At 36.4% G+C, this 25,564-nt stretch overlaps 2 protein-coding genes across 2 annotated transcripts in view; one reads left to right on the top strand and one right to left on the bottom strand.

The window, feature by feature from the left end:
• Nucleotides 1–11,666: 11,666 nt before the first annotated feature.
• LOC129000569 (outer dynein arm-docking complex subunit 4-like) lies at nucleotides 11,667–18,507 on the top strand. The gene is made up of 5 exons (XM_054427531.1): nucleotides 11,667–12,239; nucleotides 13,413–13,545; nucleotides 13,713–13,865; nucleotides 15,955–16,194; nucleotides 18,096–18,507. The coding sequence occupies exons 1-5, from the start codon at nucleotides 11,667–11,669 to the stop codon at nucleotides 18,275–18,277; spliced, it is 1,281 nt and encodes a 426-aa protein (XP_054283506.1). The 3' UTR covers nucleotides 18,278–18,507.
• A 1,913-nt stretch (nucleotides 18,508–20,420) lies between these two features.
• LOC128999712 (histone-lysine N-methyltransferase SETD2-like) overlaps nucleotides 20,421–25,564 on the bottom strand; it is a 45,908-nt gene continuing 40,764 nt past the window's right edge. The window contains exons 16-18 of the mRNA XM_054426354.1: nucleotides 23,871–24,038; nucleotides 21,581–21,886; nucleotides 20,421–21,098 (exon numbers count right to left, since the gene is read on the bottom strand). Of these exons, the coding sequence (XP_054282329.1) occupies nucleotides 20,946–21,098; nucleotides 21,581–21,886; nucleotides 23,871–24,038 (627 nt within the window). The 3' untranslated portion in view covers nucleotides 20,421–20,945. The remainder of the gene's footprint in view (nucleotides 21,099–21,580; nucleotides 21,887–23,870; nucleotides 24,039–25,564) is intronic.

Raw genomic sequence — 25,564 nt, 5'->3', positions numbered from 1 at the left:
TAAAGGTGAATAAATCGTACATGCCCTATGTAGTTAGCAATTGCTGTTAAATTAACTCAATTTTCATTCGTGCAAATCGCATCGTTCAAACTCACTAACTACCTTAACACGCCTTTAGAACCTCTACTGCTACGTCGATGTTTTGTAGTTACAAAGTTGTACCCACATTTAAGGCCAATCAGAGGACACACCTTTTTATTTATAATTTATAGTTACGGTGATAATTTTATTTTTTTTATATTTTATTCTATACAATTTCATTTACGGTTACACTACATATATTATTCCACTTGCGATTAATTAAATCCGTTTTTATCTCACTTGGATGGAATTTGCCTTCAAAACGTGATCGGAAATGGTTGTGGTATTTGTAAACAACATTTGTAAACATATCAGTGACATCTAGAAAAAATAATCTTGATCCGAACAGCTGTTCGTTATTTCATAGATCATTATGTGATAAAAATTGGACGAAAACTTGACAAAAATCGCACAAAACTGCATTTTTGAACGTCCGTAATTTTATTTACTAAGTAGTGAGGCCATATTTTAATGGCTAAAGACACTCTCGCCAATCCAGTGAATATGACTTGGATCTTGATAGGTACTCTCGTTTTCCTGGAGAAGATTGCGTAAAATGCCACCTTGAGTGTTACAGACAGACAGAAAGACAGACAGAAATTTAGATGAGACTTGTTTCGGCTTCTTTAATGTATAAAACGAAAAAATAACCTAAAAATCTATGATTCTGAGCAATGTACAGACAAAACTCTAATTTTATTTATAGAGAGAAGAAGATAGATTTTTAGTTATATTTTATTTTTTTTATTTTTTATTTATTATTTTTTACTAGCTGCTATCCCCGGCCGTAGTTCTTTACATCGTTGACCCAACCTGATGCTAGAGCCCAGCCGGAACATTACATGTTCTTAAGGTTATAAAAGGAGCCAGAACTCAAATGTTCAACTCAAAAACTCAAAAGGGCCTGTCTGTTATGCTTGGCCCTTTTATCACGCTTCGAAAATGTTGTCCAGGTCTTAACATGCATTAAGTGACAACGATGGAATACGTCTTAACGTCACGTTATCCCTGCTTCGACATGGGGGCACGACTAAGCCGATGAATTTAAACTCAAATGTGGATAGTGACTGTTGGATGAGGCAGTTGTTGCCTTAAGTAAATTTGTATCGACTGATCTGCTGTTTATTTAGTCAGTAAGGTATAATTCAATAAGAAGCCCAGTGGTCAATGACAGCTGGGTCTGGTTTCAAACTATCAAAAAGCCCATGACTTTTCTCATGATTGTATGGTAAAATGTGATTTAGATTGTCAAATGAGCACTATAAACGAAATATACAGATTATAAGTTAAGTAAACTTAAAACCATAAACTAACGGTTTAGAAAGAATGATAAATATTTTGTATTATTATTATATTCACCCACCCGCATTAGTCTTAGCAAGTTTCTTAAACTAGCTTCAAGAGTTAGGTGAAAGCAGTTTCTCAATTTCGCTTTATCTGATTAAAACTCGCCCTCGCCTCACGGCAACAGTTTTCACTTTAGGAACACTTTTCTTCCTCTTATCTTACACAAAGTAGAGTTGGCGAAATCTTGATGCTCTGTGTTTTGAAAACTGTATTGTGATCACATTTCGACAAGTGTTGGTGATATAAATGGGGTATCGCATACTTAACCATTCATACAACTGTTGTCTGTTAGAATCGTCATAAATCACGAATCACTTTTGTGTGTATTGCTGAATATGAATGCAGGGTGGTGTAGAATGACGCGGGTTGATCTGTGGAGTCTTGTTACTAAGATCAGCTGTTTCTTTTGCCACGATTTGGCGCACCATTGATCTGGAACAGTTGTGTTTAATTTTAGTGGTAAAAGCTTCTGAGTTTTACCTTTAACAATTGATACAGTATCGAATCAACTATACTTTTCACGGCCAACCATCTCTATCTACTCTGGAACAAAGACAGCCAGTAGAGGACTACTGTAAGGTGAAGACAGATGTACAAGACAGACTGCTTCGAGTCACGACACACGGACCGCCGACAGTACAAACCTACAAACCACATGCGCGTGACGTCACATAACCGAGCGATAAATTAGGAGAATTAATCATGGCGGTGCCTGGTTCTGGTACAGTCTTGGCGGACCCCATGATCGATCCCCGCTTGATGGGGCCCCAGCACGACCGCAGCCGCTCCTCTTTGTTTACTGATTTGGAGATCGTAAAGAACAGGAATTGTTGTCTGTCGGTTGAGGACCGTTTTGCCGTATCGATCCTGTCCTGGCTTTTGAACTGGTGTTTGCCGTTTGCAGTTTTATGCTGTGTTTTGTCTGGCTTGATCTGTGGCTCGTGGACACGTTTAGGTAGGAGTGTTTTGTGGAAATTGTTTGAATTTGAAAATGTTTTGCCAGAAAGTTTGGTAGAACATTTGATGATTGAGAGGAGTAGAGATTTTTACACTATTTTTGGTTGTAGACAATTTTGGAGTAAAATTGGACTTAGGCTAGTTGAATTGAGTCACCGATACAGTGAAAGTCTTTTAAACAAAAGATTCTTCCACAGCCAGATGAAAACACTTGGTCCAAAACTTCAGTGTCCAACATTAATGGTTTTACTACTTAGTTTGTGAGGATGGCTTGGCAATTATTGCTCAGCGATTTATTAGAAAGTTTAGTAGAACGATAGACGCAGCTGATTTAATCGGTCGTTATAGATTCTCTACTCAAACTGTCGAGCTCATGACTAGGAGGTTAGGGCATGTTTCTTCAGAAACGGGTCACAATCAGCTGTTTTGACTGTAAAGTGCAGCATAGATCAGCGTCAATATCTCACAAAACACGTAACATAACACACGTATGATTAAAAAATAAATTTACATAAAACCATAACAGGCTGATACAATAATAATGGCAACGCAGGTCACACGTTTTCTGAGGTCACACGACCGATTAAATCAGCTGCGTCTATCGTTCTACTAAACTTTCTAATAAATCGCTGAGCAATAATTGCCAAGCCATCCTCACAACAAACGTGTGAACACGTTTTCACATACAGTATTTTTAAAGAGGTAACGGTCAGTTTCAGGATAGGGCATGCCATCTCAGAGAAGCAAGGATGACAGGAAGGACCACAGCAGCTCGTCAGAGGCCACAAGGAAGGTTTATTGCGATGAAGCTCTTGGACATCTCAAAGGAGGCAACTACAACAAGGCGCTGGTCGCGTACAATAAGGTGAGTTGTATCTATTTACTAGAGTTCAGAGAATTTATCCCTATGCAATATAAATAAAGGTGAAGTGGTGTTCCAATTTTTGGTGGAATGTCTATTAAAAATAGCATTACATTCATTTTGGAAATTTCTTGGATCTTCAAGCAACATTTTATTTCTTGCGTCTTACTTGTGGCCAAACCGCCCGGTTTGGCCACAGAGCAAAAACCTTAGAGGAAATTAGTTTCCTTTGTTTCTTACACTGACTTTCTAATAAAGAATAGTTTCGAAGATTGCACCGCATAAAAGTTACAGCTTGTTAGTTGTTTCACGCGAAGGAAATTGGTTCTTTTGAGCAATTTTACCAAAGTATCCCAAAAAACTATTTGTGGTTAAACAACAATTGCCAAGCCACAGCGTTTTCGGTTTGAAGCATAGTCATTGGAATTTGTAATCAACACCTTTTTTGAATTTTCTCCATACCATTAGGCGTACAAAAACTCTTCAATATACTATTACTTCTTTCTCTACAAAATGGTTTGGAAATAAATTTCGAAATTTTATGTTTAATGCTCCTCTAAGAGTGGACAACGATTGTTTCGGTGACTGTCACCTTCTTCTGATCTTAAAGAATATCAACGTAAGAACATTCTTGCCAAGGGTCCGACGAAGGACACATAGTCACCGAAACGATCGTTGTACACTCTTAGACGAGGTGTTAGGAATTACTAGACGAAATTAAGGTAAATTAACATTTTTATATGTTTAATTGATTCGAGCCTACACAAAAATGAAATTTGTAATCCATTTTAATCAAAACTATACAATAATATACACAACCTTTACAGTTGTTAATATTGTTTTTAATGTTGTTATTATTACGACAAAATAGAATATGTAAACTAAACGCGACATACTGTTAGTTCTCTGATTTTATAATCGAAGAGCAAAGTGGATACTGTTAATTTACTCAATAAAAAGAGAAAAATATGTATTCGACATCATCACAATCAAACTTAACCAGACAAGAGACATTCTGGTGACTTCTCGCACGAGTATGCTAACTTTGTATCCAAAACTACTACTTATTGTAAACTAAACCACTTTACGCCAGAGCCAGAGCCACATCAACGTGAGTCCTGAGTCGGTGGCTCAGGTGGTAGCGTCACGGGCTCCGGGTCCAAAGCAGTGATGTCGTGGGTTCGAATCCTGGTCAATGCCACAAACATTTATCAGTACAGTTCATCTTTGTACTGTACCGGCTCACCCCTTGCTTTGCTGGATACGTTTCACACACAGATCTGTAGTCTTATGAGGACGGGCAAATGCAAGGTTAAGAGGCCACCAACCTCTTAAAAAAAAAAAACGTGAAATATAATTCTAAACTGTAAGCACACACTGTGAGTGGCTCATTCAAACAAGTTCTTTGTAAAATATAAAGACTACCACTACAGCAGGTTCATGAGCTACAATGCAGATTCTAAAGTCAACGGTTGCTGCTATGAGTTATGACGTAGGTTTCGGTTTGCATGCGTGTAGGATGCTTTATTGCGCTATCTTCTTTATTGATGAACACGCCATGTAATTAGTTAACTGCGAATCTGCTTCACCTCGGCACGCAAATCCGAGGATGGTTCTGGCTAACAGCTGATATTATAGTGCATCATACAAGGTAGCATTGAAATATCTAAGCTATTAAGAACAATGAGACTAATTAATCATGGAAGAGTAGGGATTTATTTTTAACCCTAAGATTCTTCGTGGTATACATTTTTTAACCACTCTAATTGCCATGAAAAGGATTCTGAATGACCCAGAGTTCTAATACAACACGAGAGGAAAAGACCAAAGTGAAATAGCCACGTTTATAATTTATTTTCAAATAAAAAAGGAAAATATAAATATTCTGTCCCATCGTGACAGAAGAAGGCCTATGTTTGCTTCCAAGGTTCCTTAATTCAAAATGACAATTTTATCAATTGATACTTACTCGATTGATGAGGTGTTTCCTAAATTGGCTTTAACGAGGGGGCCCTTGTGCAAATTGCGTAGTAGTACAAATAATGTAGTGCAATTCCCGGTCACCTTTCAAAGATTTCTTTGTAGCTGAAAAAGATTTAACATTCAAGAACAGCTTCGTCATATCACAATAAAAATAACTTATGAATGAGCGCTTAGCTATTATATTTACAAAACTTCTGATAAAATAATATTTATACATTTCGATTCTACAGTAGATGCACATCACACCATTGAGAGTAATTTGCCTAACTCAAACAGGCTACAATTCTGCAAGCACCTATTAGAATCCATTTTCACAAACCGTTTTATTTATAGTTTATAAAATTCAACGATGGTAACAAAATCAACTCAAGGTAATTATCTGCTGAATAACTATTCGAGTTTACAATTGTCATGAAGCAAGATGGCCAGCATGGGAGCACCGGTACATTTGATAGCGCAGTCTAGAGATGGCCAGTAGCACCGGGACATTTGAAAGCGCAGTCTAGAGATGGCCAGTAGCACCAGGACATTTGAAAGCGCAGTCTAGAGATGGCCAGCAGCACCAGGACATTTGATAGCGCAGTCTAGAGATGGCCAGTAGCACCGGGACATTTGAAAGCGCAGTCTAGAGATGGCCAGCAGCACCGGGACATTTGAAAGCGCAGTCTAGAGATGGCCAGCAGCACCGGGACATTTGAAAGCGCAGTCTAGAAATAAACCAAAGGATTGGAGGCTAAGCTATAAAGGAAATTAGTTTTTTTTATTACCAATCGTCCCTGTGCTTCAGAGAAACCTTATAGTATACAACTTTCTATACTTTTAGTTTGTTTTAACTCTATGGTTGAATGATAGTGGATAGTGGAACAGCTGTTAGTCAGCAAAAAAACTACACAAAGGCATCTCACTTCATTCTACACTGACACTCATTTTTCATTCGTATTTGGAGTAAAATACGCACATACGTCCTCCGCATCGATCTCTATTATTAATCCTCTCCTCGTCTCAATTATTGGTAATAATTGGCAACAATAAAGTTAGGTTAAGAATCCTGACAATGTTCATTGTACTGTACATATATTTACGAAGAGATTTGAGTAAAATGAGAAGTCTGTCTAAAAATATTGACAAGTATAAAATCCTAAGACTATATTAAGTTTCAGTGGTTATGATCAGTTATCGTAATGGTATTTATTTCACTGTCAGTAATAGAAAATGTCCGCATCAATCCTTTTACCATAATCTTAACCTTCGCCTTGTGAACTTAAATGCACGACTTCAACAGTTGCAAAACTGAAACGTAACACGGACATTAGTATGGTCGCAGAGTCGCTTGAATACAGAAGTGAACTAAAGTCAAACACGCAAACGTTTTACTGCAAAATAATGTGCAACAACAACAACTGCATACAACTAGGACACGTATTCTTCCTTGGTTGTGACACGAAAATGTTTATTGAGGTTAGAAATATTTCTGTAATATGTAAACCACAATGTGTGAGTCAAGGTAACTTAAAGACATGTCAAATTTGAAAACTGATGAATGGTCATTAAACCCTACTATTATCATGGTGTCTGTCTGTATGTGTGTTACTAATAGGTGCAAAAACTACTGAACTAACTGGGCTTAAATTTTACAAAAATATAGTTACCATACCAAGGACCATTATAGGACTATTCACATTTCGATACTGACCGTAGGCTTTGCCCCTTTGACTTTAAAAGTTCTGAGGTGAACATTTTAAAAGTAAATATTGATTGATCTCCATGGCTGCGATGAGAACACTAACAATGTTTGTTTACATTTGCTTTGACATTTAAATGTAAGCAAGAAGAACTGCTAAACTGCATATTTCACAATTTCAGACAGCTGATTCAAAGAAATTAAATATAATATTTGTGTAACTAGTGGGCAAAGTCGCACTTTGCTGCACACGAGGGCAATGTTTACACACGAGCCGCAGGCGAGTGCGGAATGATCTCGAGTGCAGCAAAGGCCTTTTGCACTCGTGTTACACATTATATTTTTCCTACAGTCAATATAAGCATATAAATAATTAGTCTTTCAAATACTATACAACACGTTTTTAAAATCAGCTGGCAGCTACTGTACTTTACTGTGCAGTATGCAGGTAATATCGCGGCCGCTAGTGTTAAGTCGGTAAAGCAGTCTGTAGTTTACTATAAGCCCGTTAGGTGCGCCACTTGCCAGTGGTACATTGTTGCATTTCGTAACAATTAAATAGCATTGTTAACCAACGATATAAACAACTCAAACGTGTATACTGTATTTAAATCAACTATAAACTGCTAAAACTATCCATAATATCATCAATATTGCTTTTAGATGTAGTCGTTATATTTGCTATCGTTCACTGGTACACAAAAACTCGAACAGATGTTACTGTCAAATAGCTTGGTACTTTAGGCCATATTAAAAGTGTTGTTGAATTTTAATCACATTGTCAATCCTATCCTATCCTATAATATAAAACAAGCGCATGTACGGGCAAACTTTTTTCTGTCCGAGGATTTTTTTTTGGTTTCTTTAATATGGAGTATTTGGCCACGATAAATTAAATCGATTGGAGTTGGTCACAAGGCTGGGAAAATCCAGTTTCCGTCCTACAGCCCTTGAAAGTGTCCATGTTCTCGCCAATACCATTTTGTAGCTGAAGTTAAAAAAAAACAGCTGCTACAATTATTTTTACTGTCATAATTTTGATTTGCGTGTAAACAAAAATACGGTAACTGTATTGGTTAGATTGGACTAACCATTTTAAAGAATAGTTATATTCAGTTTGGCTTATATACATATTACTGTTATATGTTTTCAAGGTTAATTTACAAGATTAAGAATGAAACGCGGAAGACCTCAGAAGCAAATATACATAATCCGAAAGGGAGAAGCTACAAACGATCGTCAGGAAATAAATTTCACTTCTTCGTCTACAACCAAGCCAGTTCCAACCAGCTCATACATCTCACCAAATGTCTTTGAAATATAGGCCAAGTCGCACATCAAAGAATAAAAGGAGAGAAATGATTTAAGATCTTATGGCCGTGCAAAATAATTTAACAGCAGGCCGATCATCTTGTTGAGCAGCAGTGTCGACGAATCGCTGCTCGACGTTTGGAAGAACGTCAGCGCACTGCAGTTAGTCGCCATGTCAGCGGATTTTGGATATTCACGATTGGAACCGTTTGACGTGTCATGAATACACACGACGTGTGTCCGAACTGATCCGCGGTCAGAGGGTATTTCTTCAACATCAAAACTCCATTATATTCAAAACGTCAAAAAACTATGAGCTATCAGTTTATTGAGGTGTGCCTAAGTCACGTTGGGTAGGATACTGCAAATAATCTAAATGCTAGGATCTATGAAACGGGTGTAATTAGACACACTGATATTATTTCATTGATTATTTTAATACGTCTCAATAATGTTCATTATCTGGTTTTTAACGAATTTCCCTATAGGGAAGTAGCTATTACCGTAGGTCGCATGGTTAAGACCTAAGCCCGGGACCGATTTACTTTTTCATTTTGATGTCCCCAGAGGCCAAAAACACCATCCGTTCAAATTCATATATATAGGCCTATATATATATATGTCCGTCAAAAATAACTCGAGCAAAAATGATCCGATTTCGATGAAATTTGGTACAAACGTGTAAACCTACGTTTATTCGAACGAGTTCGCGAACCAGCATGATCGGACCATGGGAACGGGGGTTTATGGGGGGATTTATGGGGTAAAAATGGGTTTTTCTCATTTTTGACCCTCAAAACATAAAATTTCCCAAATTTCTTCTAGACCAATTTGAAGAGCTTAAAAAAACAAATAATTCAGTATATTGAAGTGTTTTTGTTCGGTTATTAGTAACGGAGAAAATAAAAAAAAAATCTTAAATTTAAAATTTTAATGTTATTCATATGGAGAATATCGTCAAATGTTGTAGTTTGCTTATGGATATAATTTGATCAAACTTGGCAAATTAATTTATTTTGTTCTAAGCTATCAATATTTTACTAAAAAAAACACACTTTATTAGTTTCCTTGTAGCAGCAAGCCTAGGTACTCGTTAAACCTAATGTTATTAAAATATATTTAATTGAAAATCAATTCAGATAATGGCAATTCGCTTAGTCGGCAGGTTTGCTGCGGCGGGGGTATTTCTTTTACCACTGTACGATAAAGACATATTTCATAGTGTTTATTTATTCTTTGATTGTAGCTTCCGCGGGTTTAGCTGCCGAATACGGTGTGAAATTGTAAATGGCGTACGAGTCTTCAGGAATGGTATAAGGCACTGTGTTAGTGTTACAACAGCAGTAGTAAGTTTTCAGCTCTTTGAAACTTCACAACGAATGAACGAACTGAGTTCCTTACTCAATTCCGCCGCTACAAAACGTCTATACCATAGAATATTTATTCTGTCTACATTTAACCACCATGTGTTCAATTGATACAGAAAACGCATCCGCAAACGGCATCTAGGAACCCCTGCATTGCCGTCTTTACCGGTAAATTGTAATAACGTTACTTACTAGTCCTGAAAATAGTTATTTTTATTTACCGGACGAGTGTGGTTGTTCCCGTGCGAGACGAAGTCGAGTACGGGATTACCATACAAGTCCAGTAAACACATTTTGGACGAGTGACTACGATATTTTACGCCATACTACTAAATCCGTACAAATCCGTATTATCACCGACTAAGGACTAACAATCACTAGTCATATCCTCTAAGAGAGGTTATGTTTTTGTTTATAAACTAACCACTCTCACCCATATTATACAGTATAATCAGCTGGTTGGTGTCCGGTAAACTCTACAGTACAGTAGTAAGTAATGAAACCACATTAGATGATGTGCACATTAGATGTGCTGACGGCAAACAGCTGTTTTCTGGACTAAATAATTGTGAGTGTGTAAATAAAATAAAGTTCGTCAAAATAGCGTAGTGTGACGTCAAACATTTAACTAAATCTCCCCCTATTTCGCTCGCACCTAGTAAAATCAGCTGATTGATTGTATGTTTCGTGTTCCCTAATCTAGTGTGTACATCGATTTACTTTTCGTTATTTCTTTTGTGTGACGATTTCCAGCGAGTAGAAGATGACTATCACGTCTCGTCAACGTTGTCAGATTGAACAGTCACAGCAAGAAAGCGATGTTGCCGTTTTCTTTACATTGCAAGTTCCAAACGTGTATAAATATAAACTAATCAATGTAAAATATTTTTTTTCTACTTGGTACCAAAAAATTATCGTATTTTATGACAAATAATCGTACACATCGTCAAAATTATCGTACAATTTTTAAAAATTATTTTTTATGGGGAAGGGGCAAAAATATCGTACAAATACGATAATTATCGTACACCTGGCAACACTGCGTCTCGTACATGCTTGGGCCGGCAAAACTTTGGAACCATAACATAGTTGCAAAGTGCAAAACAGTACGACTTGTTTATGGTGTGGGTAGTTGCAAGATTGATGTTTTTCATTGGAAATCTTCTTGCAGCTATTACAGAAAAAACACATAAGAAACAAAAATATTGAAGCACAATTTATTGAATTTTAATTATGATTGCAGTTTTAAATTGAATCTGTGGCAAACTTGTGCCAATGGTATTTCCTCCTTTTTACTAAACCTAGATTATCTTATTGTTGGGATAAACAAAATAGGTTAAATCAATAGTGGTCTTCCACATTTTATCTCTCTGGGCTATTTTCGTAAGTCAACAACTAAGCCGAGATATCTCTCACCTACCTAGGCATTGATTCCATCGTTGCCTTGACGACGCCACTGCAGGCGTCAACCTATAACTCACATTCTCACCTCCAACCTACAGCCAAACTCTAGTTTTGCGAGTTGAAAATAGTTGTTGTAAGGGTGGAAAGGGAGCATATACAGTTTAAAAGTGTATGAAAGCTACTAGAGGGTGTGTAAATCAATATTGTTGCAATTAGGGATTTATTCTACTGAAGAAAACGTCAAAGATATTGTAGGGAAAGTTGAGTGCGGAGTGAAGTAACTGGATATAAACGGGTAGTGTTCTATTTTAGATGCACACAGTTATATAGTGGTTCTGCTGCACTACCTATTAATTATTACATATATTAATAGCTTAATAATAGATGTGAATTGCAATAAATCTACATTTTGTTTGCTATACTTTGAAACACAGAAAATCACTAACACTTAAAATTCACTAGTTCGACAATCATAAAGTTGAAATTTATAGCATAAGTTAGTTACAACTACTACTCAATCATCATTATACACCTAGGTACTTGCAATACTACCAAGGTACCTAAAATACTAATACACAAACACATAATCATAAATCTTTTTGGTGTCTTTCTCACAAAAAAATTGAAGAAAAATCAGAGTTTACACTGTAAACAAGTTTAAAATCAAATAACCATGGGAGATATGTCAGGAGACATCCAAATCTCATCTGGAGGGCACACCTCGGTGGACATCCTCAAGATCTCCGCCAACACCGAGTACCTTCACAGCTTCCTCCGGGTGGACCATGGAGAAGAGACTGGATCAGAGGCCGGTGACGCAAACAAGGGGAAGAAACCACTCAAGAAGAAACCAACCGAGGGAGAAGTCAGGACTGAGAGGAGACGAGAGAGAGATCGACCGAGAAGTCCGAGCACGCCTCCTCCAGCAGGACCCACCAGCTTCCAGCAGATCAAACGTGAGATCATCGCAAAGGCAAAGGCGGAGCGCCAAAAACTCTTGAAGGCAGGGAAGAGGTCAAAGAAAGATAGAGTGAGGATGGAGGAGATATACACCGATAAGGATAGAGCTGCAGCGGTCAACATGGGCAGTCGGGATATCAAACATTCGCTGAAGATGAAGAGACGTCAGGATAGGAGTAAGGCATTGCAGATACCTGAGGAGGCTGAGCCGAGTACCCTACTTGCTCTGGGTAGTCATGAGTTGAGGTCTGGAGACGTCGACATCGCCATCGGGTTTGTCAACAAGGTGAGATAAATGTAAAGGTAGGTAAAGGTTTCTTCCATTAAGGTGAGTTTTAATACTTTGCAAACAAATAGAGGATTGATTTTTGGTTACTGAAGTAAACATCTTGTATTGACCAACTGTTGAACTGTTTGAATCTGGTTGTATTGACCAGATTCATAGTATCAACAGCAGATTGTTGAAGTCAATTTTAATGATATCTTTAAAATACAGGAACTTTGTAACTAATCCAAACTAAAAGGAACAACTCTCATTGTAAGCTGCAGTATATTTTATGTCACATCATCTATCATAGCGATAAAAACTGAGGGAGAAAATATAATACTGACAGTAAAACGCTCTGACAGTGGCTCATTCAATTACGTTCTTTTTCAATAAGAACAACTACCTACAACTCTAAACTACATATGGGCCATGGATAGAAGTTATGTCTACTTGAATATCATGTATTCAGTAGTAGAACATAGTTGAATGAGCCACTTGTAGAGCGTGTTACTGTCAGTATTATATTTTCTCCCTAATATTTGATTTGCAGGCTATACTATTCTGGTTCATGTGACATATAGCAGATGAAATACCTTAATAAATTGTCCTTTCAGTTTGGCTTTGTCAAACAGTTAACAAATTCAGCTAAACTCAGTAATAGACATATCTCTGTTTATGACTCGATTCAACTACATTGATTTTTGATCTGGCTACAACCTTTTAAAACCAATTCAAACCATTTCAAAATTTAAAAATGATTTCAAACAATACCTTTCAGAGAAAAATTATTATTCGATTTCCGATTTTAAATGGTAAGTAAATGTATTTTATTTTAAGCTATGTATATTTTAGTTTTAATTTGTAGTGTTTTTTTATCCCTGACAATATCACCTGTTTCACCAGCTAACGCTGGATTTGTGAAATTTTTTGTGATAATAAAGTAATATTTCATTTAATTTCACAACCATATCATGGTATAATGGAGTCTACCTGTGAATCTTCAAAGGTAGTATCAAGCCAATTCTATACAAACCTGAAAAAACTGCTGACCACCTGTTACTTTTCAGGAATCAATAGTTTTTTTTACAATGTCAGAGGAGTCAAAGTTGGCTTACAGAGCAGTTGTTATATCGCTATTGATATGTTTGTTCCATGTTTTGTGTGTATGTTGATATGATTTGTATGTTCTAGGCCCTTGAGCTATGTTCCACTGATAAGAATGCCCTTGTTGCCCGGAGTAAATGCTATCTTCTCCTGGGAGAACCAAACTTGGCCCTCAAAGATGCGGAGACTGCGCTCGCCAGTGATAAGAGCTTCGTTAAGGGTTTGTAATATTTTATAAAATATTACTGTAATAATGGAAAATGGCTAATAGACAAAGGCTGTGACTTAACATGTGATAGAGTCACCTCACGTAACCTTCCGCTTTTGCCTAACCTACCTTAGGAAAATTATTGCTTATACGCATCTCATTCAAAATTCGTTTGACAGGAATTCTTCAAAAGGCTGAAGCCCTCTACCATTTGGGTGACTTTGAGCACGCCCTCATGTACTACCACAGAGGTCTCCGTATCCGACCGGAAATGCAGGAGTTTAGACTCGGAGTGCAGAAGTCACAGGAAGCCATCGAGAACACCATTGGAAGTAAGAGCTGATAATTAGGTAGATAACAGAATGTTCCAATAGTTGTGTCCCTCGGGGAGTGAGCTGGTCTGGTGGTAGAGTGCAGGATCTGGATCAATCACTAAAATGGATTTTAACTACAGTAAGTAATAATGCTGCAACCTTCGAAGACTAGCCTGAAGTAATGTGCCCAACATTATTGTCTGAGCTTAAATGCATTGTTGGCTTAGTATTGTTATTGGGAATTTATTGTAAAAAAAGACTCAATGCTGTTTTCTAAACTCTAAAACACAACCCATATTTAAGATTTATTGCAATTTATTAAAAAATATGTATTGTATTACTCAACTTCAAATTTTTGTATTGACTTAAAAAAATTACTTTTTTATAAGTGAGTGAAAATTTAAAAACGTACGTTTTCATGTCCCTGGCATTTTACTTCGTAGCTACTGGATTTGTAGTTTATTATTATGTGTTTTAATATTTTTTGGGATGGGGGCAACATGTTACACACATTTATTTGGTTTTAAATAGGTTCTAGGTATTTTTTTCGTATTTTTAAAGTCTCGAAATTCACGACCATGACGTGTCCCTAGGGTACATTTTCCAACTTTCACGCTGTTTTTAGACTAATTATTCATGCAGCAATATATAAAGCCATATTTTTATGTCATCAATGGTTATTAAACTTACAAAAAAGGAGCATATTATAATTTTATTGTCATTGCAAACTGACTACCATGACATAATAAGTCTGTCCCTCGATTTGGCGTCACGACCATTTGGGAAAATTTTTCAACTTTGGAGCACGACAGTGGCAAGCCTCGCGTTGATGGAGTCAGTTGGTTTTAGAGACTAGTTCGGGGTGTACGTCAGGATTGTAGTGCCGGTCGTTTCGAGTTGAAAGGAGGAATTACAAGATTAATACAGGAAAGGTTGTGTTTTTTGTAATTTTGGTGTGTCCATGACCGTACATAGTCATTCGATGAAGTAGACATGGTGTTAATTTTTGTTTATAAGATATTTCAATTGCTAGATTAACCTAGAAGTCCACTTTGTATCCTCGAACATGAGGTGCAGAGCTACCGCCAGAACAGAGCCAAATAACACGTAATTTCACGACCAAAGTTTCACGACCATCGCGGGTTTTTTCACGACCTATCCAGCCTTATGGATTATAGTGTGTTTGGTCGTGACAATAACTTTAATATAATTGTAATTTGAACAGTTTAGTTCAATTGAAACACATATTTTTATTATAACTAATAGTATAATTAAAGGATTGTTTAGAAAGATATAGATTTTTTTATAAAATTCACGACCGTACCGCTTGTCCCTGACCATCACGTTCATGATTTCTGTCATAAAAATTTCAAAAATTAAAATATCGTCATATTTCAATGTTTTATACACAAAAGAAGCACGCCTCTATGCTAACATAACGATTTTTCGGGTCTCAGGTAAGTTTTTTCGGAGTTATACAAACTTAAAAAGATATTATTGGCTTTTTTTCAATTTTTTTGAGTTTTTTATTTTTTTCTAGAAAGACCAAATATACTAAAAGCTCAGTGACCTTTTTAATGTATAATGGTCATAAAAGTAAATTATTTTATAGCAAAACATAGTTATAAAAATAATTTTAACTATTTTTAATATTCATTTAAACGTCTGTTATGGTCGTGACAGGATTTTGTGTTTTTTCACTAAAGATGCTCTTTTAAAAAAAAACTACCAAAGATATTGCGTTACCATGGACATTTTATGAAACTTCAAATGTTAATGAAATCAAAAAAATAATAAAAGTTTTGAAAAAAGGGGAAAAAAATTTGCAAAGTGTGTTTCCTGAAAACGTACGTTTTTAAATTTTCACTCAAGTACTATTCTACAGTAGTCTTCATAATATTTACGTTTACGAAAAGACAATGTTGAGCTTATTTACAATACATTTTCTTACAAAACTAAATCCATCCAGACAACAATGAACAATGAATATCATCCGATCTGAAATGGAGTTTAGGAAGCAGTGCTGCCAGCTTATGAGATTTTTTTGTCCCTAACAATTGGATTGTATAAAAAAACTCTCTGTTAAAGTGATTCTTTACTGTTACAGATAAGGTAGGGTCTAAGTTGACTTTACCACCTTACCTGGAGCAGTCCCGTCCCAACAGCAAAGTGTCAAGCGCAGGACCGGGCGGTAGACCGAGTGTTGCGAGTTCCGAGCGTGGTAAGAGCGCCATCTGTGTTGACGAGCTTATCAAAAACACTGCCAGCAGCAAGAAAGCGGAAAAAATGCTACTGGGTGAACTCAACGTGGATAAAGAATACTTGGAGGAACTCCTTAAACACCCAGGTACAGAACTTATTTTTTTTAGAATTAAATTTTTCCTGAAAATGTACTGTAATTTAAGCATAAGTTTTATGAGAAAAGAAAATACTTCTTGAGCTTACCCTTTCATTGTGAGCCCTGACTACATTCCACCGTCGAATGTTACAACTCATTTTGTGTTTAAAGTGTTTCAAATGAGATTTTGTATAGTACGCGTTTTGCCAGTGTCAATGTTCTGACGTCCCACGTCAACTGTTTGCTACACACATCTTCTTCCTACCTGTAAATGTGCAATTTCATAGGTTTTACAGCGTCACTCCTGTCAACATCTACATCATTTGGCATCCTTTTTAGTTTTCACTATTAATGCTCTTTATGTGGGTTTTCCGTTGTCTCGTGTGCCCTAATTTTTTTTTCATGGAGTAATTAAATTCCCTGTCAGTGCCTGATGAGGCCCTGGGGGAGAACTACTTGACCACCTTGAGCCTCGGCGGAGAGGAATTTACCACCCTGGCTACTTTTGGATCTGCCTGAGTCTTCAACCACTTGGTTACCTCTTGTAGCTGTGCGTCGTCATCAAAACGCTGCATAACCAGCCACTTCTTCATTGCTGGGAATAATTGAAAGTCACTCAGTGCCAGGTCAGGACTGTACGGGGGATGGGGAAACAACTCGCACCTAAAAGATTAAAGAACTTCGCAAGTGTCATTTGCCGTGTGGGGCCGGGCGTTGTCGTGAATCAACAGGATCTTTGAGCTTAACTTTCTCCTGCGCTTGTTTTGTATCGCTCTTCTGAAGTTTTGCAATACATTTGACAGTTTATTGTAGTGCCTCTTTCCAGGAAGTCCACAAAAATTACATCTACCCTATCCCAAACACAGTCGCCATCACCTTCCTAGCCGACGTCGTTTGTATGCATTTCTTGGGTTGGGGGGGATTTGTGTGCCCCCACTGCAATGACTGTAATTTCGTCTCGCAGTTCACATGTTTGACCCATGTTTCGTCACCAGTAACAATGCAATCGAGTAGAGAGTGACCATCTTTAACGTAAGCGTCCAGAAACGGTAGTGCTGCAGTCATACACTGATTTTTGTGACTTTCTTCGACTTTTTCAACAAGTTCAGGAGTCACAATGCTGGGTCTTCCACTTCGCTCTTCGTCGTGAACGTTTGTTAAGCCATTTTTAGATTTTATGACCCACTGATGCACTCCACCTTCAGTAATCAGGGTTTCCCCATAAACTTCACAAAGTTGCCCATAGATTTCTATCGGTTTGCAGTTTTTTGCAGCCAAAATCTTATAACTACACTTCACAGTTCGCGGCATTTTCAATTAACACAAACATTTTAAACTGTACATCAGAAACCTCTCACTAGCACGGTTAGATGCCAACTGAGCTGCAAAACGAACCGACACCAAGATGGCCGCACTATCCTCACCCTTTTGCGGATACAGACAAAAACGTAATCTACTTTCTGGATAGCCCTCGTATTATTGTTGATGATCTGTTAACTGTTTTTTTTTTGTTCATTGCAGCTTGTTCCTCTCAAACGCCGAATTGTTCTTGAACCTTTCCTCCACGGATTTTCTTGTTGTTAGGTAGAGCTGCGAGCCGCTCCTTGTCCCTGCACATGGGATCACGCTTCCCAGTTCGTTTGCCTGGGTGCAGGTGCGAGGGTGTGGTTCAATTTTGATGTTTTAAATACAAGAAAATATCAATAGTGATTATAAAATATTGTGGGTGACATTGTCGATTTCTTTTTATACTTTTATTGTTTGCAATCTTAAAAAAGGACAAAAGTAAAATTATGTTTTACATTTTTTTTTCAAATATAAAATTACCTATCAGCTCTCCGTTATAGTTGTACTGCACATGTCATTGAGAAAAGAGTATCTAATCACACTAATTACTTTCATGTTGCCAGATATAAAATGTTTACACAAAGAGATGGCCAACAACCCAATACAGAAGTACGCTGAGGAGGGAGTAGCGTTCATCAAAAACCGCCAAGAGTTTTGGCGGCAACAACGATGCGACAACTCTGGTGGAGCAACCAAGCGAAAACGTCCTTCAAAGAAACAACCGAGCACAAACAAACAATCTTAATTCTGATGTAAACCTTGTATCGTCCATTAGTTCATAGCTAACATAGTAAGTAGCATCAATGATGATTGAATATCATTAAAATAGGAAAAAGTAGTAAGTTAAGTACTGTTCTGTGGTGAAACCATTTTGGTCAAAATTCGGTTTAAGTTTAAATAATAAGTAGTTATAAAACATGTTTTGCTTGGTGTAATAATTGCTCAATTTTAATTAAAGATTATATTACACAAGTAGACTGATGTGTTTTTTTTTTAATCAACCTCTAAGAATAAATATACATCAACTATGAAGTGTGACAGTAATACAGCACAGCAAAAACAGAGTGTTTCTAAAACAGAGCACAACAAAATTTTAACATGTAAGGCCCCATCCTAGCTGGACGGCAAGAGCGACGCGACCATTGGCGCACACTGAGCGGCGCATCATGGAATGAGGCATCTGTTTTGGGTGCAGATCCGTCGCGTTGCTGGTGTAGCGCTACCAAATACAAACATGTTTGGATCTTGAAGCGCTTGTAGCGCGACCGACAGGAGCGGCACCGCTGTTGCTGCTCAGCTAGGACACTCCCATTCAGAATCAGAATACTTTATACTTGAACATAGAGTACGGAATAGGCGTCAAACATTACAGAGATTTATGTAATGTAATGTACTTAACATGTGTTTGTATCTGTCGCTGTTGTCGGTCGCGCCGCTCTTGCCGTCCAGCTAGGACGGGGCCTAAGTACCGGTATTTGATTCTCATTTCTGTGTATGAGAATAGAAGAAATATAAAGGTGTAATGGATGGTGGAGAAGGTGTAAGTAATTTTGCATAGCAAACTCACAAGGATAAGTGGGACAAAAGTATTTTTAATGTATCTAAATCTAATATTTACAACTTTCACCAAGTGTGTATATTTTTAATATCATCAAGGAACAATTATTTAGTGGTTTTAGATACTGAGTTAAAATATATATTTTCAGATATTAAAACCTTCTTAATGTTTGCTTGATTAACATAACAAAGAGTAATGTTATGTACAGAACGTTTGCAGGAGCTTCTAATGTTGTGGTAATATTGGCTGATCGCACAAAAGTTTCACTTTGATCCAAATGTTCTTAAGTCCAAAGAACAACAGTTCCCAAACACATGTTAAACTGAATCCTAAACACATACCTAAAATTCCCAAACTGTACGCTACAGTGTAGGTAGTAATGTTATAGCGAATGGTAGTGTAATATGAATTGCCCTTCAATTTCACCCCAAAAACAGCTTCTACTGCAGTACTGGAATCCCTGTAAGCCCCTGATTGGGATTCCACATCGTAAGTTATGGAATTGCAGTCAGGTAGACAATCACATTTGTATTTCGGTTGGCTGCACTCAGCAAGGCAAATTTTAACTGAATTATTTTGTCTCGGATAAGTGAACGGAACACACGGCAGTTTTCACTCCCGTTACACATTATATTTTTTCCTACAGTTACTATAAAGCATATGAATGATTAGTATTTCAAACACTGTACTATAAGTTTTTAGATTAGGCTAAATCCAAACATTGAATGCAACATCGGGACCACTGCACCAGCTGATTGTAGTCGTAGTATCATTATAGTAAGTGTTACCGACCTATTTCCAAGCGTACACGGATTACGTGCATAATAAAAGCACACTGTTTTGTGTTGTTTGGTTGCATTACTAGTGTGCGACAAAATGAAGTAAAAAGTCCAAAATAAGTAAAAGTATCAATTAGCAGCTTTCTGTACTATATGATTGCAAGAAAGCCCAATTCATCGGGGGACTGTAGGAAAATATAGTTATCGTTGCATTGTCTGAATATGCATAATTCTTTCTTCAAACATCTGGTAAGCCTTATACATTGCTGGTGAGACAAGCAAAGCCTGCACTATCTCAATACTGTTGCAGTCCCTAGCTTATCCGTTGACCAAAACGTTGGCTTACTCACCTTGCAGACCAGTACGTATATAGAGACAAGTAACACGACTGGGGCTTAGATAAAAAAAATAATACAGTAGTTGAATCGTTCCAGATTGCAGCCAATTTGCTATAGGCATATCACTGAGATTTATAAAACAATATAAATAAACTAAGAGCAAACTAAACAGAGAAAAAAGGTAAGTAAAGGTAAAAGGTAAGTTGATTCCAATTTGATTAAAATATATATTTCTCATGAAATATGACTTAATAGATACTGTATAGTCAATCAATTCACAACGACCTACTGTGCCTAGTGGAAAAATATACATAACATTTTCATTGAAAGAAATACCGTAAACATTATAAAAATGTATTTAATACAAATAAAGTGTTAATTACACAGATGAATTTTTAATTATATTATAAAAACATGATGACGAGTCTTCAGTTCACACATGCACATATTTACAAATATTACAAACAACAAAAACCTTATTCTTAATTGATAACTGTAACAAAATGATCGTCCTAATAATTTATAAATACTTAATAAATAACATTGATCAAAAAACAATTTATAAAACAACGTCTGGTAAAAATGCCATGCTGAACAGAAACAGTATATTGGTTTCATGATAAAATTGCCATGCATCGATGTAAATTACAAAGTGGTATAAGCGTCTGATAAAAAAATGAACACAATATATTACAAGTTTGTACAAGGGGCAGAAGGAACTAAGTCTAGTATTGAAGGTCAATCGTCATCGGGTCGTGAATACGTTGTCCCGAACTTAGACATGTACTTCTTGATGAAGTCTCTAGCTTTGTGTTTAACATTATCATTACATTCCAACTCGTCTACGCTGCGACAGTGTTTCAGCTCTTTGAGCATCACAAAATGTGTCAGCTGAAACAAAACAAAAACCATGTAGCGCTTGGCTGGACAGTCCAGTGTGTTCAGCAAACCATGAAAATAAAATTCAAGCACAACTACTAGTTTTCCATCAACACTTCCTGTTACAAATATAACTAACTCATGACTATCATGAACCTTTTCAGACTTCAATGCAAAATAACCCGGTTCAATACCCAGCATCTGCATAGAAGAAGTCCTGGGAGAAAGCTGATCTAGTAGTAGAATGAAAGACTTTGGTCCCCGAGGTCCTGTGTTCAAATCCCACCAATCACCAATGAATTTTATCTAAGTGATAATGCTGTGATTCACTAGTCCTAGCCTGAACGTAAAATAGTTGCAGGCTATAATCTAGCATCCTAGGATTGGCGTTCCTGAGATTGGTCGTAAAAAAGGCCAATAAAGTAGAAAAGAATAATTGTGTACAACTAAACTGCAGTAGACACTAAAACTTTAGACCCTTCACTCGGACTAACCTTCCTTGCCAGGTGTTTAAAGTCCTCCGTGTTGGATATTTTACCCATCTTGCAGTCAGGCTTCCTGTATGCATTGAGATAATGCACAATCACTCCGGCCATATTCAGTCTGAATGCATCTTTGATCTTCCTCCCCGGCTCACTGGAAGTGTCCGCTTCACACTTACTAGTTCCACTTCGGTTTTTAGATTTGTTCTTTTGCTTTTGACGTAGTTTTTCTTTGGCTTTTTGACGGCGTAACTTTTCCTTAAGTTCACGGATTTTCTTCTTATCAATTTTGTCGGGGATTTCATCAGCAGTTCTTGGCTGTGAACAGAAAAATCTAAATGTGATATTTTGTAAAGATTGACTCTATTTTATTGCAATTGCTAGCAGTCAACATTACTTTTTGGAGGGAAAAGAGGGCCATAGCGATATTGAAAGGAGTAAAGCTACTAGGCTAGCCTATATATCTTTTTTTTTACCTGTAATGAGAAAAAAAAAACTTTTACCCAAGAAAACCCCATTCCCACGGTCTGATTATGCTGGTTCTTGAACTTTCTGGAATATCTTTTTTCAATTTTTAAACCACAAAAGAAAAAAATACCAAAGTTCAAACGTGCTTACTGGTGATGGCACACACATCTGCCCAATTGCCGACCGCCTGACCCCTTTGAGGGACGGTCCACAAGGAGTCAGTCAAAATTTTTAAATAACAGCATAGGTTGATTATGGTACGGTGTCAAATTAAAGGTCTCCTTAGTAGAATACAATGCCACAAATCCAACTCAAATGGACAACCAAGTCAAAAATGGCAGCCGATCAAATATTTCTTTAATCTGCCCTTTTGAATCTTTGAACGGCTGCCATTTTTTACCCAGCTGATATTTTGAGCTCAAATTTGTGGCATTGGATTCTACTAATAAAGACCTTTAATGTGATGTGCATATAAACCTATGCTTACGTTTATGATTGTTATGCGGCTTCTAGCGGGCGGTGGGCGCCTCACAGTATAATAAGCATTGCAAATTCATGGAATATTTGAACAGCTGTCATTTTTTACTCTATTGTTTGTTTTAGTGGGTTTGTGGCATTGTATTTTACTAACGGAGATCTTTAATTTGATATCAAGCTCGACCTATGCTGCTATTTAAGAATTTTGCCAGACTCCTTGTGGACCGTCCTCCAAAGGGGTTATCCGGTCGGTAATAGGGTAGATGTGTGCGTTACTATCACCAGTAAGCAGGTGTGAACTTTAGTATTTTTTTATTGTGGTTTAAAAATTAAAATACCCCGCCGCAGCAAACCTGCAGACTAAGCGAATTTCAATTTGTATGATTAAATTTTTACTAAAATACTTCCATAAAAAAGACATATTTATTCCCAATTTAAATAACATTAGATTTAACAAGTGCTTAGGTTTGCTGCTACAGGGAAGGTAAAAAGTGTTTTTTGACCATATGTCAATAGTATAGGATAAAATAAATAAATTTGCCAAATTTTATCAATATATATCCATAAACAAGTAAACTCCAACAGTTTTCATCTTCTCCATAAGAATAACATGGGAATTTTAAATTACACTTTTTTTTATTTTCTCCGTGACCGTTAGGCATACCACAGCGCTTCAATATACTAAATTATTTCTTTTTTTAAGCTCTACAAAATGATTGAGAAAGAAATTGCAAATTTTTTTGTTTTTAGGGTAAAAAATGGGAAAACCCATTTTTACCCCATAAAACCCCCCATAAACCCCTGTTCCCATGGTCCGATTATGCTGGTTCGCGAACTCGTTCGAATAAACGTAGGTTTAGGCCTACACGTTTGTACCAAATTTCATCAAAATCGGATAATTTTTGCTCGAGTTATCACGCTAACGGACACATACTATATATAAATTTGAACGGATGGTGTTTTTGGTCTCTGGGGACCTCAAAACGAAAAAGTAAATCGGTCCCAGGTCTAGGTCTTACCATGAGAGTAATAGCTTATTCCCTATATGGGAAATTCGCTAAAAGAGGTTCCACACTTAATTTTCACCTTGTATATATACAGTGTAAACACACATGAATTTGAGTGGATGGTGTTTTTGGCCTTTGGGGACATCAAAATGAAAAAGTACATTTCCAAGCGATTTTACTGAAATGTGTTTTTTATGGCCTTCAATAAATAATAAGCCTTTACTTTTCAATTGTTGCCCATAGTGTAGTTGTGTATTTATTAGGACTGGATAGTCTCTTTTCAAATCAGGTAAGACCTTTCTCACAAAATAGCAACACAATTACAAGATCGACAAACATTTGAAACTTACACTGATGATTCTTTCTTGAACTAAAACATCTTTCCGCTTCTTCTTAGGATCCTCCTCGATGTCTTCTAGTAACTCCATGGTCTCAGGTTCATACGGAGAATCGGCTAACTCTTCACAGCCGAGGTCATCGTCGTTCATAACTTCAGTTTGTTCTACCTCCTCCTCCATCTAGAAAAATATTTAAAATGGTAAACTTTACTAGAAGAAATTTTACCTTTAAAGTTTAAAAAAAAAAAAATTTTGTGCCAGAGAAGACTCTATTCAAATGAGAAAAGCCATTTGGCTTTTCAGCATCCTCAGAATCTTTGCCTTGTGCTTATATTACATTCTCAATTCTTGGACTATACAAATGGTTATAAAATTCCTAATAGTGCATAAATGCTTAATATATTTGCCCTTTTAACACTTAAAGTCCTTAGCCAATTATTTCATATTTCTCTGTGGATGAATTGTAGAGCAAGGACTGCTGTACACTATCCAGGCTCAAAGTACCAATGGATGTATTCAGAGAAAAGGCTGATAATTAATTGGTAAGAGAACAAAAGAAAATAAGGTTAATTATTAATACATACCAGAATAAAATGGATAAAGGTAATGTGAAATAGTTCCAAGTACCAGAAAAAAGGACACGGTGAAATTATAAGAATATGTGAGAGATAAATAAAACTAACACACTTTTATAATGGTTACAAGAGAACAAACTGTTTATATTTACCTTTTAAAAACAACATATGTTCAAGCAAGACAAATTGAGAAATAATTTAATTTTAACATAAACACATGTTATTAGGAAGAGTTTTAATAAAAAAAAGAGTATAAAATAAAATATTTAAGAAAACTGAACACTCAGAAAATTTTTATTTCGGTTATCTATGCCTGTTTATGTCTTTTATAATGTATTTGTTTTGACACAATAATAATATTTAACTCAAGTAACCCCGCCACAGCAAACCTGCAGACTAAGTAAATTTCTATTTGCCTGAATTGATATAGGCCTACAATTAAATCTATTTAAATAAAATTAGGTTTAACGTGTAACTAGGTTTGCTGCTATAGGAAGGCTAATGAAGTATGTTTTTAGTCAAATAGATTTTAGAATAAAATAAATAAGTTTGCCAAGTTTGATCAAAATATATCCATTAACAAGCAAACTACAACATTTTACAATATTCCCCATAAGAATAACATGGGAATTTTAAATTTACAACGTTTTGAATTTTCTTTGTAACCAATAACTGCACAAAAACACTTCAATATGCTAAATTATTTGTCTTTTAAGCTCTTAAAAATTGTCCAGAGAGAAATTGGGAATTTTGTGTTTTGATGGTCAAAAATGATACACAATATATAAATAAATTTTAAGGAATAGATTTTTGGCCTATGAGGATATTAAAATGAAAAAGTAATTCGGTCCCGGGCTCAAGTCTTACTAAGAGTCGGTAATAGCTATTTCCCTATAGGGAAATTCGTTAATAAGCTAACTAACCTAAGCCTAAGTTTTAAAGTTTTAATGAACTTGGGCATCTGGTCAGCTATTTTTCTGTAGTTCATTACACTGTCTAGCTAGTATTAACAAGTAAAGATCACATTTTGACAAAAATGTCATAACCTTTTGATTCAAAATTTCATAATTACCATTTTGAACGGAATACACAATCCTTGATATTGCACACAACTGAGAATGTTTTTAATAG

The sequence above is a fragment of the Macrosteles quadrilineatus genome, unplaced genomic scaffold (genome assembly GCF_028750875.1).
Source record: "Macrosteles quadrilineatus isolate MER2022 unplaced genomic scaffold, UCM_ALF_1.0 Scaffold_8__2_contigs__length_117827958, whole genome shotgun sequence".
Taxonomy (NCBI): domain Eukaryota; kingdom Metazoa; phylum Arthropoda; class Insecta; order Hemiptera; family Cicadellidae; genus Macrosteles; species Macrosteles quadrilineatus.
The sequence above is the reverse complement of the archived record's forward strand: the minus strand, read 5'-3'. Positions and strand labels throughout refer to the sequence as shown.